General features: G+C 38.3%; 1 protein-coding gene across 1 annotated transcript in view; it reads right to left on the bottom strand.

Annotated features, from left to right (window-relative positions):
• Positions 1-16893, bottom strand: part of COL9A1 (collagen type IX alpha 1 chain) — a gene marked incomplete at its 3' end in the record, with an annotated part of 92937 nt that overhangs the window by 56515 nt on the left and 19529 nt on the right. Inside the window, exons 6-12 of the mRNA XM_081314266.1 lie at positions 13950-14033; positions 13044-13064; positions 8286-8360; positions 7721-7756; positions 7554-7616; positions 1075-1128; positions 265-300 (exon numbers count right to left, since the gene is read on the bottom strand). Of these exons, the coding sequence (XP_081170392.1) occupies positions 265-300; positions 1075-1128; positions 7554-7616; positions 7721-7756; positions 8286-8360; positions 13044-13064; positions 13950-14033 (369 nt within the window). The remainder of the gene's footprint in view (positions 1-264; positions 301-1074; positions 1129-7553; positions 7617-7720; positions 7757-8285; positions 8361-13043; positions 13065-13949; positions 14034-16893) is intronic.

Consider the following 16893-nt stretch of genomic DNA (forward strand, 5'->3'; position numbering starts at 1 on the left):
TGCTGGAATTTAAGCTCTGCTATTAACTCAAAGCTATTTTCTGGTATTAAGTTATATGAACACCACAAAGACTAATATATCCTACCAATTTCAAGACAGGAGAGTACTTTTTGAGCTCTTTTGTAAATGACCAGAAACTGCCTCCAGGTTTACAGATGTATTTTTTAAAATTGCTCTAGTTTTTATAGAATAATTAAGGAAATACTGTATATTTCATAATACCAGTTGTTAAAAAAGACACCATGTAAAAAATCAATGACTTACAGGAAGTCCACGGCCTCCAGGCAAGCCCACTTCACCCTAAAAATCATAAATGTTACAACATTTCAAGCATTTAAAACATTTATACAAGTTTTTGTTTGTTTGTGTTACTTTTTGTTTAGAGGAAAGGCAGAGTACAAGAATTGAGGAGACTGTGGGTTCTAGACCTACTTTAGACATGAAAATCCAGGTGCGTGACTTTGGGCCAATCATCTCTCTCAGCCCAAGTCACCTCACAAGGTTGTGGTTGTGGGACAAATAGGACGAAGGAGAATTAGATATGTTTGCCACCTTGAAGTATATATGTATAAAAAGGGTAGGTTGTTATTATGGTTCATCAAACAGTCAGCCAGATATTTAGATTGGATTTGGCATTTTTATTCACATATTGAGATTATTATTATTACTGATCATCGCACAGTCAGCCAGATGTTCAGGCTGGATTTGGCATTTTTGTCTACCTATCAAGTCCTTACCAAGGACCTGGGATAGGCAGATGTGGATGTTTGATGGTATTATAGATATTGTTGCAAGATGGAAGCAGTTCCTAGTAAGGCCGCCTTTTGCAATTGACTAATGGCGAATTTATCAATGCCAATGATGTTCAAGTGGTGCTCCAGTTGTTTTGGGATTGCACCCTATTACTATTGCTATTATTATTATTATTATTATTATTATTATTATTATTATTATTATTATTATTATTATTATTTATTCAGCAACTGGCAAGCACCTCCAGTCCTATAATTAAATGAAAGAGTATGGAGATTGAAAAAAATGGGAAGGAAATCTAATGAAAGAGTTTAATCTTACCTTTTGTCCTTTTGGACCAGCTGGACCTGGTGATCCATCAGGTCCTGTCAATCCCTTTTGAAATAAAATATTAACTTTTAGTGCAGTCAAAGGCTAAAACTACTGAAAAAAAAGTATGTTAATGACCTGGTAGATAAGCCATTTTTCTCTATATATGCGTGGACACACACATACATTTAGAATTCAAGACTTTTTAGCTTCCAATAAAAGGGTTTCTTCAGACAGATTTCAGGGTTCACATGTAGCAACCTACATCCAATTTAAAGAGACTGTAGGGAAGGCCCCCAGTTATAAAATTCCTACCAGAAACTAGAGATATGTTCCCAGTCTCACATTCAACTCAGTAAGGAAATACCTAAAATTTTGAGTTGGACCTTAGGTATTACTTTTCAGAAAAGGTGAGAAGTAGCAGAATATGATCCAAGGTTTGAGAGTGGTGTTTCACTTGAGGACAATGCATTTTATATCTGCCCACTTGACTTACTGTGAAGCCAAGATGAATCAGAATCCTTCTGCTTCAAACCCTGTTCTATCAAACATGATCTACGCCTTTGTACAACTGTAAAGCTAAATATTTTGGAACATAAATGTATAATGTATTTTTCATATACATTTTTATTTCCAGTAAGAAATAAAGAGGTTATTTTCAGTAAGAAATAAAGAGGCTTCTGTACACTGATTTTATCACAGCATGTGACCAGTAACGAGAGTTGCTGGCCACTTTTAAGATCACAAATAATCCAGAAAATGTTAAAAAAAAGTCAAAGGTTATAACTCAAGACCAATTTGCTAGTTATATTTTGGGATCCAATACGACTCCTAGGCGATCATCTAATGCTTTGTATAAATTGGAATATATACTGCAAGCATTACCTGTAGGTCAGTGAAATTTATTTTCCTTCTCCCTCAGTAAGGTTGTCAATTTTTAGAAAAAACACCAGGGAGGTAAACTCATACCTGTTAGAGGTAGGGGTTTTTTTTGCCCAGATTTTCTACTAGGAAAGGTTTGACTAGAAATTCCATAATTGCCAATGATGAAACAGAAGAGTAGGAGGATCTGGACAGAACCACTATTAGCTTAGCTTAGTACAGAAGACCATGGCTTGCAAAAGGACTCCAAACAAGTCACCAGGGCTTTCTGCTTCCCACACCAAGAAAGCTTTGAGTGACTGTAGAGTTCTGATGTTCTCTCAGCCATGCTGAGAACTTTAGAGCCACTGAAAAAAAACCAAATCCCAGCCAATGCACTGGTCATCCTGACAGATCACAGAAGAGCTGCCTTGACAGCCAGTGGGTGTATTAACAATGGAGCTGATTTCCTTCAGAAGGACCAGCTGGTTGTATGTGTGTGTGTGTGGGGGGGGTAAATCTGGTGCCAGAAGTGGCTCATTCCAGTCTCCTAACTTTGCTCCTGAGATGGAAGAAAGTAGCCAGTCATTTAGAGTTCAACAGAAAGAGATGGTAGGAAATATAGGCAGTTGTCATTTTTCTTCTTGTTGACTTTTATCCTTTTTACTCAGAAGTTAATGCCCCCTGACTCAGAAGCAAATTGCGTCAATTTAAGCAGCTTTTGGAAACCTGCTCTTTAAGCCTTTAGCTCTCCTCCTGCTTGTTAAAGAGACACAGCAGTGCATGAAATTCATTTCATTCATACTTACCAGGACAAGCACGTATCCCCTACTGTGCATGGATAAATGTTTCCGAAGGGCAGATGTTCACCTGGGATTATCAAGTGAAATCCCCAGGTGATTTGGGAAAGCTGGAAGGCATGAAAGCTCCTTTGAACTAATTTATTTCCTGCTGTATGCAGAAGATATATGTAAAACCAGGTTCTCTGAAAGGTTATTAAATTGTGCTTGTGTTTGGAATGCAATTCAGATACAGTATGGATGGATACAAGCTTTGGTTCTCTGCCTGCTATTTTTTAAAGTTAATTATATCAAACCGGGAACATTTCTAGTGGCATGGAACATTAAAGGATTGGAGTTCTCTTGTCAAACAGAAACAAGTCTTAGCTAAGTTAAATAATAAGTAAATATTTATTTATTGCAAGAGAGCAATACAGGTCATTCTCAACTTACCACCACAATTGAGCCCAAAATTTCTGTTCTTAAGTGAGGCATTTGTTAAGTGATTTTTGCCCATTTTACAATCTTTCCTGCCACAGTCGTTAAGTGAATCACTTCAGTTGTTAAGTTAGTAAAAAAAAATCAGACCCAGGAAACTATAGGCCAGGCATGTCAAACTGCTGGCCTGTGGGCTGGATGTGTCATGCCGAAACTGCGCCCACCCCATTGCTGGCAATGGGGGAAAAGTTGCGATACGTCACATGATGTCACGTGATGTCGCGGGTTTGACATGCCTGCTATAGACCAATCAGCCTAATTTCAATATCTGGGAAGATACTGGGGGAAAAAAATCAAAAACCAGATCTGTGAACATCTAGAAACAAATAAAATTATAAGTAGAAGCCAGCATGGGTTTGTTAAAAATAGATCATGACAAACCAATCTCATTTCATTGTTTGACAAAGTGACTAAATTAGAAGACCAGCAAAATGCTGTGGACATGCTATACTTAGACTTCAGCAAGGCATTTGACAAAGTAGACCACAACCTACTTCTTGGTAAACTAGAAAAATGTTTTATTTTAATATTGCATTCAAGTAGGTAACAATTAAGTTGCATTGTGATATTACAATATACATTTTGTCATTTATGTCCCATCCCATAGATATCGGTGCACACAGAAATGCTTTTAACTACATTATTTTATGACTGCCCATTACTTGATGGCTAAAGTTAAAGCAAGCTATAGATTGTACTATGATTTCAGATCATACTCTTGAGAAATTTGAATAAAAATTATATACTGTACATTCTTTAAGTAGTCTTTAGCATCTTTGGGAAACTGTTAGTAAGTATTTTATAAATATTTATATTTCATATAAAATATATTTATATTATATTATATTATATATTATATTGTATTATGTAAGTATTTATATTTAACATAAATAATATACATAAAACAGCAGTTATATAAACTGCTATATTCATATAAAAGCTTCTTTTATATGATATGTATGTACATTTTATATAAAAGAAGCAACTGTTGGAGCAGAACTTTGAAGAATTATGATCACTAGGCATTGCTAGACTGACATAGATTTTTGTCTTTATTAAATATAAATGTAACACACTTTATACTTCTAAAACAGAATTTCATTGCCTATTAAATAGTAATGAAATTGGGAAATGGGAGAAAAATCTATTGAGATTTTTTTTAATTACTGGTTTCTAACAAGTTAATCAAGTAATATTGTACTATCTATGATGTTTAGGGTATAAATGGGAGTGTTGTACAAATTCCAGACTCATTAATCAACAATTGTTGAATGTTATTCTAAACAGAATAACAATCTTCATAAATAGAATATGAGATTCTTTGTTTAATAAAAGTTGGCTTTACCAAATCTACCACAGGATTAAATTTACTTAAATCATGGGTGTTAAATTAATGGTGTTGTTTCTTGATTCAAATCGGTTCAAGGAAATCTTTTTGTCCTTTACTTTTTAATTTGGCTATACAAGTCATATCATGCATAACTAGAAATTCTGAAAGTATCATGGAAGTCCAGTAGGAAAAAAAGAGTTACTGTTTCCTACTGGAATATAAAATAAAATATTACATACTGATGATATTTTATGTTTTAAAGATAGACCAGAAGTCTCTGTCTGGATAGTCTGCAAATCAGATCTGATGCTGATGGATCACAACAACAACACAGAAAATATACATTGTTTTGCTTTCAGGAGCTCTTTTCAGCTGGTAAATGTGAACTTATCCGCAGCTTTGATAGAGTTGGAAGAAGATTTAGAAACATGGTATTAAATTCCCTTAATATAAATGTGATTAAAATGAATGTAACTCCAAGGATGATTTAATTGTTTAGGAGCTTTCCTATATTTATTCCATCACATTATTTTAACAAATGGACAGCGTACTGAATACATTTCTTTGCAAGGACATCTCGTGAAATTTTCATTGTATAAATCACAATTACCCATTTAAAGAGTGGATTTAATTTCTCACATGTTCAGGTTTGTCACTGGGCAATTATAGTAGCTTTAATCACTTCAAGAACTTACCCCTTCTTTCAGTTTAACCAAATGATTATCTGATCTCACTGAAGTACTGGAATTCCTGTTTGTGGGAACGTAAATGTTATCCCTGAAATAGTGTGGCAACACATCTATGAGAAGTATTGAATCAGAAATGTAATTTTGACCCATGTCCCATGAAAAGATTACAGTATAAAATAATCCCAGTTTAAAAATGCCATCTGTATCTGTGTGAAGATATATAAACTGGGTCTGTCATAGTACTTTTACTTTACATCAACTTAGTTCTCTGGAAGCAAAGAAGTTTTTAAAATGAGCTTGATTTACTACCAACTGCTTCCTGGAAGTATTTTCAGCTTAAGCATCTAATATTTGGTTTCTTTGGTCCAGCTTCAACTGCTTCTTCTGAAGTTCATTCATTTATTTATTTGTACTACCATCCTCCACAAGGATCTATTGCAAGTTCCACAGTATTTAGATGTTTTAGAGAAACTGTCTGTGACCATAAAGTCAGTAATCTGCCTTTAGAGGGATATGATGAAAGATAATATAATTCCCATTAGTCAGTTACACGATCATAGGAGTAACGAACTTGAAAGTTCTGTATTGGAAAACCAATGGAGAATTAGATTAAAAACAATTTGACATGAATTCTGCATGAACATAAAATGACTTTATGACCAAACAAAAAAACTGCTTCAGTTAGATTGCAATCACCCTGCTGGAGATGCTTTGGTTTTGTCCTATGATCCTTGCATTTCAGCTGACATCGACAGGACTGTCAATATTTTTCTAGAAGATATATGTGTATGGGTTGTTTTTTTTATTACATCCCTGATATTTATATGTATCAAAATTTAACTTGTGGATTTTCCACGTATGTGGATTGGCTGCAGCATTTTTGAACACAGGAAAGAGAAATTGATTTGCAGCCATGTATTTTAAGTGTGTGTGTGTATGTGTGTGTGTGTGTGTGTGTGTGTGTGCGTGCGTGCGTTAACATTTGAATTAGTCTTTTTCGATAATAGGGCAAGGAGGGAGATTTTTCACCAATTTAGTCAAAGTTTTTGAACTGTTCTATTTATAACAAATAATTATATACTTGCTTTGCAATAAAGTCCATCAAATAAATAGATGGGGAGGTTTCTGAACAAACGTGAACAGGTTCAAGTTATGTCATGTGTGCTTCTCTATGGAGGAAATAGTCACCACTGTGTAAATTGTATGTAAGTAAACAAGATTTTGTAAGACCATTGAGTCCAGTGCCTAGAAGACATTCCTTCTGCCAAAGGCTCTCAGCTTTGCTGTCACCCAGCAAAGGCAAAGGGCATCAGGAGAGTGACGGATGAGTTAGAATTACATAGCTCTATTTATAACAATGGCTCATTCCCAGGTGCTGATTCTTTCTAAATCCCTTACAGCATAGGGCACTTAAGGAAAGCATGGAATTCTTTCCAGTCTCTTATTTCTGGAGTTCTGCTATAAGTCATGTGACCAGGAAGCAGTTGGCAATAGGGGAAATATTATGAGGGTGGGGTGTTTTTCCCCCACAACATTACTAATTCCTCTCACTATATCAAATTTCATCCCATTAAGTTCAGTTTTCAAAAGATGATTGTGCTGATGAACAGAGTCCTGACATTATTTTATAAACTATTTTTTTTTCAAACATTCCATTGGATTGGAGACTACAGAAACACAAGCCAATGAACACTCAAAGGTAAGTCAAGAACCAGTGGGTAAAAACTTTACAGTGAGAAATCCAATTTTTTTAAAAAAGATGAATTCCCTGATTGTTAAGCTGTGGAACAGACTGCCTTCTGAAATATAGATGGTTCATCGCTGAAGGTTTTCAAGAAAAGATTTCCATTTGTCTGGGATAGTGCAAAGATTGGTACGCGTGACAGGGGATTGGACTTTGTGACCACCAACATCCATTGCAACCCTGTGATTCTATAATGTTATTATGCTCTGCCTAAATTCAAGGGAATTGTGAAGTAAAGAAGTCCCAATTTCAGAGAGTTCAGCTTGTCACTTTCACCCACCTGGTCTCTGCTCTAAATTGAAAGAATCTTTTTAGCACAGGGAAACAGCTTAGAACAGGGGTCTTCAAACTTGGCCCTTTTATGACTTGTGGACTTCAACTCCCAGAATTCCTCAGCCAGGCACACGTGCCTGGCTGAGGAATTCTGGGAGTTGAAGTCCACAAGTCATAAAAGGGCCAGGTTTTAAGACCCCTGGCTTGGAATAACACCATAAAGATCAGTAACCTTGGTTGCAGGTTCACTCACAGCCGTACTGCATATATTGTACCAGCTTCTCATGGGCAAAAATTATGCATAAATTTGCACTCACATCAGCTCCTGGTATTCCTGGCAATCCAGGGACACCTGGTTTTCCTGCATCACCATCTGGACCCTATAGGAGTGAATTGGATACCAACAAAGTAAGTTAGCAAATAAAAACAGATATTTCATTTAAAGACAGTATTTTAAAAATGCTACCTATTCTCAGGTACTTACTGGACGGCCTGGGGGGCCATTAGTGCCTCTGTCTCCCTAATGGAATCAAGGAAAGTCACAGTCAGGTGAAATTCATTTTAACATCATAGCACTTACAATTCTATCTGTAAATTGTATATGTATTATGCAGATATGATAAATATCCCTGTACACACACACATGCACATTACATGGAGGAATTCTGATGGCCAGCAGACAGAATTGCTATAAAGCTAATCAAATGGAATTTGCAGATTATAAATACGGTACTAATCTTGCAGAATCCCTAATGCAAATGACAGATTATACGATGGACCTGATCCTGCTGCAGAAAATATTTTTTTGTGTGGTTCACACCACCAGTTCTAGTTCTTTGGGTCTAAAGAATGCACCTCCTAAGTTTCCGGTCCAAACAGCACAAAATTTCTAATACCAGTTTACAGGTCATGACAGAGTTGTGCCCAAGTGTGTTGCATGCTGAATACAACTCAGAGAGTGTATTCAGTAAGACAGCAGTGTCATTGTATAATACTGGGGAGGAATGTCTTGAATGCTCCCTGCCACACACAGAACAAGCTATACTTACATCTATGCCATCAATGCCAGGAACACCTGGGGGGCCTGGGGGGCCAGGGGGGCCTTGTGGACCTGGAGGGCCTCTCTGGCAAGGAATAAAAAAAAATGTTTAAAGTGCAGTAGGAAGAAGAAGCAACTCAAACCATCCTATAAAAAGGGGAAGGAGCAACTGAGAACCACAAGCAAGATAGTCTGACTAACCTAATCAAATTCAGTTTGCTTGATTGGGTAATATGCTCCTGTTCTAATCCGCCTGAGAGTAAGTCATGAGGAATGTGTGTAATTATAATCCAAGTTCTACAGATTGACAAATGGTGTGTGGGGATAGATGTGCATGCATCTACGTATATGCATCTCTTGTTAGTGGAGGTGAGCAGAGACAGAATTCATACCTATGCCTACAGTAAATCTCAAAAGTGCTTTTTTCTTCCAAAGGCAACTGGACTGTTTTTTTTTCCTAGAGGAGGAAGAAGAAAAGGTTTTGCTTCTCATTCAAGAAGCTTCATCAAGTTCTGAAGGTAGGGTGAAGCTTCTGAAACTGATGAAGCTTCTTGGATAGGAAGCAAAATGTTTTCTTCTTCTTCCTCAAGGAAAAAACAGTCCAGTTGCCTTTTGAAGAAAAAAGCACCCTTGGGACAACTATGAACTGGATGACTGAGAATCTCCACCGGCCTACAGTAAATCCTTAATGAAAGAACCTCTTAAGGCAGTGGTGGCGAACCTACGGCACGCGTGCCAGAGGCGGCACTCAGAGCCCTCTCTGTGGGCACGTGCGGCATCACCCTAGCCCTGCCTCCCCCCACGGCCCCCTCCTCACCAGCAGCCCCCCCCGGAGGAGAGTCACCCCTGAGCATGGTCCATGCGGAGCACCGCAGCCAAGGACATGGCAGCCGGGTAGCGGGGACAAGACTCCACCCTCGCGCCCTGTCATGCGCAGTTGATGCTGTGGGGTGTGGGCGGAGGGCATGTCCACTATGGTGCTGCTGGGTTGCCGGGGTGATGTGTGGCAGGCCGTGGAGGCAGTGAGTGGCCCTGGGGGCTGGCAGGGGCAGAATGGGGTGGCCGGGGGAGGCGGGGGAGGGGGAAGTGGGGGCAGGGCTGGTTTTGGAGCACTCAGTCTCTAAAAGGTTTGCCATCATTGCTTTAAGGCAATAACTGAGAATGAAAAGGAAGGGATTATTATGCTTTATATTTTCATTTCATTCTACACAGGAAAAGATGTCTTCTCACAATGACTGGCCCTGTGATAAAATGGAATAAAATAATGTCCTGTGAATTAAAATTGTACCCCATTGACTTCACTCCCTTGTAAAATGGGAAAATAAAATGGTAACTGCACCAATGAGTTTAAGCGAAATTGCCATTACTGTATGTCGAGACTTATCTTCTGAGACATATACATAAATAAGAGATTAATTATATATACATATCATAGCCCTTAATAAAACCTTATCTTTTATCTATCTATCTATCTATCTATCTATCTATCTATCTATCTATCTATCTATCTATCTGTCTGTCTATCTATCAATTTCTATTTTTGTAAGTCCCAAGAGGCTTGGAAAATTCCAAACCATTCATTTTCAAAAATAATTTAGGGGAGGGAATTCAAGGCCTATAAGACACATTGTTTTCTTTTGGTGATGAAATTCTGACTTCACAGTGGATGCTCTGTGATTTTCTAACAGGCCCTTTTTTGTACCTCACACTTTTCATAGAGAAGTTAAATGACTGAGAGGAAAAGCAGTTTTCCTATAAATTTCAGAATGTGACAATTCCAGCTTTAGCCAGAGTTCTCACAACCAGTAGTTTAAAAACTATTTTTAATTCAGACATTATGCAGAAGAGTCATTATTGTTTGCAAAGTAAGTTGCTTCATGTCACAATCAGCCATAAGGCTGCATAGTACACATTCATTTACTTTGTAAAAAAACATAGGCAGATTTTTTTTCTAATGTCTAGCAAAGCTAGCTTGAGTCTATACAAATAAAAGTCATGACAAATCTGTTGGATTTGCTCACTGTGCTTCAAAAGATTTAACATGTCATTTTGGAGAAATGCATTATTACACATTAATATTTTTAAGTAAACTCTCAGCTGGTTTTCTGTCATTCTTTGAAGACGGTCAAAAAATGAGAGCTTTTCATCTATTTTTAATGTAAGCTCATAAAAGAAAGCATATATAAATGCAATTCTGCTTTACTGTGTGTCAGTCACTAGAGAATTCTTTCACAAAACAGTGAATGACTGTTATTAGGAAACATATCATCTTTTCAGGATCCTCAAATAAGTGAGCTGAGTGATATTCACAGAAAAGAAATTTTCCTGTTCTGTATTTTCCACAGCAAAGTCCCCTATTCTGCATTCAATTTTCTTCCATTTACTTATCTTGGTACTATTAACAACAAGAAAAAAGTCAAGGAAACTGTAGGTCCACTAAAGACAGAAGATGGCAAGGAAATAACAGGCAACAGGGAGAAAACAGAGGTGCTTAACTCATACTTTACATCAGTCTTCCCACAAAAAGAAACCATAGCCCAACATACCAAAAAAACCACTGCAAAAGACAAATTAGAAACAAAAATTAAAATAAGCAAGAAAATGGTAAGAGAACACCTATCCAACCTTGATGAATATAAATCACTGGGGCCTGACAGATTACATCCCAGGGTTCTGAAGGAGTTGGCAGATGTTTTCTCAGAACCATTACACCACATCTTTCAAAAATCCTGGAGCACAGGGGAAGTACCTGAGGATTGGAAAAGGGCTGATGTGGTTCCCATCTTTAAGAAAGGGAAAAAATGGATCCAAGAAACTACAGAGCAATCAGTTTAACATCAATACCTGGAAAGATCCTAGAAAAGATAATCAAAAAACTGATCTGTGAACAATTAGAAGCAAACAAAGTTATGACTAGTAGCCAGCACGGGTTTGTTAAAAACAAATCATGCCAAACATTCTTCAACAAAGTGACTAAACTAATAGACCAGCGAAATACTGTGGAAGTAGTCTACTTAGACTTCAGTAAGGCATTTGATAAAGTAGACCACAACCTACTCCTTGGTAAGCTAGAAAAAGGTGGAATAGAGAACATCACCACCACATGAATCTGTAGCTGGCTGGCAAACCGTACTCAACGAGTAGTCCTCAATGGCTGTACATCCACATGGAGAGAAGTAAGCAGTGTGGTGCCACAAGGTTCCATCCTAGGCCCAGTACTCTTCAATATCTTCCTCAATGACTTAGACGAGGGATTTGAAGGGGAACTCATCAAATTTGCAAATATCACCGAACTGGCAGGAGTAGCCAACACCCCAGAAGACAAACTCAGGAACCAAGATCTTAAACAATGGGCCCTATCCAACAAAATGAGTTTCAATGTGAAGAAAAGCAAAGTTTTACATTTAGGCCGGAAAAAAATCAAAGGTACAAGTACAGATTGGGCAAGACCTGGCTTAAAAACTGTAACTGTGAGAGGGACCTTGGAGTCCTAGTGAACGATCACTTAACCATGAGCCAGCAGTGTGCAGCAGCAGCCAAAAAAGCTAACAAAATCCTGGGTTGTATAAACAGAGGCATAGAATTAAGATCACGCAAAGTACTAGTACCGCTTTATAAAGCCTAGTAAGACCACACATGGAATACCACAGCCAATTTTGGTCACCATATCACAAAAAAGATGTTGAGTTTGGAATAAATTCAGAGAAGAGCAACTAAGATGATCAAAGGCCTGGAGACAAACATACAAAGAACAGCTGCAGGACTTGGGTTTGGCTAGTCTAAAGAAAAGAAGAACTAGGAGAGACATGATAGCAGTGTTCCAGTATCTGAGGGGCTGCCACACATTGTTCACCAGAGCACCAGAGGGAAGGACAAGAAACAATGGTTGGAAACTGATCAAAGAGACAATCAAACTGGAATTAAGGAGAAACTTCCTGGCAGTGAGGTCAATTAACCAGTGGAATAGCTTGCCCCCAGAAATCGTGGGTGCTCCATCACTGGAGATTTTTAAAAAGAGGCTAGAAAGTCACTTGTCTGAGATGGTATAGGTTCTCCTGCTTGAGCAGGGGGTTGGACTAGAAGACCTCCAAGGTCCCTTCCAGCTCTATTCTATTACCTGTGTATATCACTATAAGGTAATTAATTTTTTAAAAAATCAATTTTGGCTCTATATTCACAATCACTAAGATCAGTTGGAAGCCCAGGTTACACATAAATGTGGAGGAAATGATCCCTTTTATTATCCTGTTTGTAATTATAAAAAAGATTACTTAGGGAACTGAAGTGATAATTAACCCACCTAACTTAATCCTTTGTGGATTGCGCTGAATAAAAACAAATGAGTTTCCTTGGACTAAAAATTCTGGTTTAAGGCAGAAGGGTACCAAATATATCTGGGGGGAGGGAAGCATCAAAACTGGTAGAATGGACCCCAACCTAATCATACTTGTTGACCTTAGTTAGATTACTCTGAATGGCACATAGGGTCCCCGTGAAGCCTCACCAACCAGGAAAAATAACTCAGTGGAGGTTCAAACCATGATATGTCAAGCAGTATATTTTACAGTGGCTTCTGACTTCCCCTAGTATGAAGCTCTCCAGCTGGGCATAATAGATCCCATGCCTTCTCCAACATAGCAGCATCGCTAGAAATATACACGCTGTTTTAATTGTTTGACAATCCAAAATAGAATCAAAGAGCAAGGAGTTTATTGAAACTTTTTACAGGCTTCCTCTGAGTAAGAATCCTTCTAGTTTTAAGACTTACCTTTATGATTGTCTGACTTATCTGGAAAAAATAACACCAAAAAAAAGTTAGGCACAACTTACTTGTGCTAGACAAAGGCAAATGACTTGCAGAAAAATCCACATGAACTTTGTGCAGGAGCCCGAGGTAGCCATGGTTACTTCTTCAATGGCCACAGATGGATTTTTAAGGTTACGGAACCCCTCCAATTTCCTCCAAATTGGCACAACCAGCAAAAAGCACAGCTGTTGTGCGGATGAGTGTTGGAGGAGAGTAGCTAGACTGGAGGAAATCTGATGTCTAGAAAGGAGGGATTGAATGACTCCAGGTTTTTAACCCTTTGTCCTACTTTTAGCACTGAGCACTTTCTGCCTAGCGTTTGTCTTGAACTGTGCTGCAAAGGGCTTCATCGGACAAGGAGAGACAACTTCCCATCCTGAATTATGTCTTTTTTAAAGCTTTGCTATAAAAGGGAACTATATTATGGCATTCTGAATACAGGTATTCCTCGACTTACAACAGTTTGTTTAGTGACCGTTCAAAGTTACGACGGCACTGAAAAATCTGACTTATGACCGTTTTTCACAGTTACCACCTTTGCAGCATCCCCATGATCAGAAATTCAGATGCTTGGCAACTGGTTCACATTTATGACCTTTACTGTTTGCCAAGGTCCTGTGATCACCTTTTGTGACTTTCTGACAAGCCGAGTCAGTGGGGAAGCCAGATTCACTTAACAGTTGTGTTACTAACGTAACAACTGCAGGGGTTCACTTAACAACTGTGGCAAGAAAAGTTGTGAAATGGGGCAAAACTCACTTAACAAATGCCTCACTTAACCACAGAAATTTTGGGCTCAATTATGGTCGTAAGTCGAGGACTGCCTGTATTCCAAAGTTGAAAAGCAAGCTTTGCCCTTAAGATTACCGAGCTCCTGATGGTGAGTTCGCTGCATGTTTCCCTTTGAGGACGCCGAGGGTCACAATGAATCATCAGCCACTGGATCTCAAACTGAGAAGAGAGCAAAAGGGAGGCAGTAAGAGAAAGAGAATTTTATAAAACTGATACTGGATTATTGATCATCGTCATTCAGCAACAGAACCACTCTAAGGCTGGTAATTATTGCTTTGATGGTATCCTTTCCTTAAGTCTGAAGACTGAGAGTTGCATGACTTCCTCACTTCGATCCTCACAGTTTTGTGATATAGTTAGTCAATGACACCATTCACAAATAGGAAATCGAGGCTGGGAGGCAAAGATAACCCAAAAACGATCTGATAATTCCATTTATAAATTAAAAATTGAAACGCTGGCTGAGGAATTCTGGGAATTGAAGTCCACAAGTCATAAAAGGGCCAAGTTTGAAGACCCCTGGGATAGAATGTCAAAAAAGATAATATGAAAGTTGCTTTTCTCTGAAGCATTTACAGTTTCATTCTTTGTGTTTTTTTAATGTTTCATAGAATAATTGTCAGTGATTTTGCTTTCATTTTTCCCCAGATTCTGGAATTTTAGATACTCGGGAAATAGTCTATTACATTCCTTCTACATTCTCATTGCACATTACCCGCAGATTAACCAGATTTTCAATCATTTGGAACTGTTCCTGACGCCAAAAAGGACTTTATTCGTGGATGCACATTTACAATTGGAGTGCTGCTTTCAACCAGTTGTGTTTTAATATCATTAAATATATTTGAAAATTCTCCTTGTTTTCAGGTGTCTTCAGAAAAGAAAGCAATCACGTATAGACACATCTTTGCCTCCCATGCCTAATTTGCAAGTTTCCAATTATAGGATGTAGTAACTAATTTAACACAGATTAGTCTTGAAGATTGTAATTAACTTATTCTTCATCTTCTCCTCCTGTCAATGCACGAATGGAAAAGAATGAAGAGGGGAATCTACACCCCTTTACTATGAGTTAGCACCTTCCTCTTACAATTTTATGCGGCATGGGACAAGTCTGCTTGCACGGAAGAGGCTCACATCTTCCGACTTCCTTTTGAATATATTTACAGTAACACCTAAAAGGCAGGAAACTGCAAGGCAGAGTCCGCTTTCTTAGCTTGATGAATACAATACAGGCAATCCCTGACTTACAGGCCTTTGTTTAGTGACGATTGAAAGTTATAACCGCACTGAAAAAAGAGACTTACAACCAGTGGTGGGATTCAAATATGTAAACAACCGGTTCTCTGTGTGGATGCCGCTTCCGGAAGTCCATTCTGGGCCTGGGCAACAAAAAATTAGCTACGGGTTCTGCCGAAATGGTGCGAACCAGCTGAATCCCACCACTGCTTACAACCAGTTTTCACACGTACGACCAGTTCACACCAGTTTGGCAGAACCGGTAGCTAATTTTTTTGTTGCCCAGGCCCAGAATGGACTTCCAGAAGCGGCATCTGCACAGAGAACCGGTTGTTCACATATTTGAATCCCACCACTGCTTACGACCATTGCAGCATCCCCGTGGTCACATGATCATAATTTGGGCACTTGGCAACTGGCATGTATATATGACAGTTGCATTGTCCCGGGGTCATGTCATCATCATTTGTAACCTTCCCAGCTGGCTTCTCATAAGCCAAGTCAATGGGGGAAGCCAGATTCACTTAACAGCTGCAGTGGTTCTCTTAACAGCTGTGGCAAAAAAAAGTTACAAAATGGAGCAAAGCTCACTTAGCAACTGCCTTGCTTAGCAATGGAAATGTTGGGATCAGCTATAGTCATAAGTCAAAGACAACCTGTTTGCTGACTAAATCGTGATGGGCTATTTGACAAATTCATTAGGGCAAATTCATTCAATTGGATTAAGAAGAGAAAACATGAACCCTTTCATGCAGAGGCAGTCAGTGATCCTCTGCCTAATGCAAGGGGGATAAGAAGTAACCATATGCTGGGACCAACATTAGCTCATGATATAAAACAGCAGGGCAGTTATTGATTTATTGACTTATTGATTTATGATTAGATTTTATCCTAATCCTGTTATGTATTGAGGTGTGGGAAACATCTATGCACATGTATACTGGAAACTAACAGTTCCCCTGCACTTGTACTGAACTCTAACAGTTCTGGCGGGAGCCAAAGTGGCGGGATTGTTGGGTTCAATCTGATTGGTTGTATGAAGGTATATTTGAATTTTGAATTTTATTGAATTTATATACCGCCCTTTCCCGAAGGACTCATATAAGAATGTATATAAGAATGTATATAAGAATGCATGTACACCCTAACCCCTCAGTAAGATATGATTGCCAATAAAGCAACTGTTCATTTGTACTCATCTGCCTGGCGTCTTCACTACGCTTCAGAACCCGATACACAATACTACCTTTGTTACATTATAAGGAACTTAAGGCAGCAAGCATACCTAATACTCCTTCCTCCTCCTATTTTCTCCACAACAACTCTGTGAAGTTTTTGTGGCTAAGGCAGGACTGGATCTCAAAGTCCCCGAGTTTCTAGGCCAGGAGACCACTACACCAAATTCCTCACCAGCCTATGAGATTCATTATTATTTTAAATCCATAAAGATCTCTGCTTTAAAGCATGATTAAGCTTTCTTCTATTGATATTTTTGCAAAAGGGTTTATAAGAATTAGATTTTTATTTATTTATTTATTTTTATTTATTTTAATCCCATTTATATCCCGCCCTTCTCTGAAGACTCAGGGCGGCTTACAATCTAAGCACAAATCAATGTGCTTAGCAACATTTAATCCAAGTTGGGTACCTTCCCTACACTAGTAGTAGGGTTATGAATACAACCTGATACATACCATGCAGTACCTGGCTTAACCTAAATAAAATATTCCGATAACTAAGTTAGACATATGTCCCCACACATACATGGATGGACATATTT

This window comes from Vipera berus, assembly GCF_964194415.1.
Source record: "Vipera berus genome assembly, chromosome: 1".
Classification (NCBI taxonomy): domain Eukaryota; kingdom Metazoa; phylum Chordata; class Lepidosauria; order Squamata; family Viperidae; genus Vipera; species Vipera berus.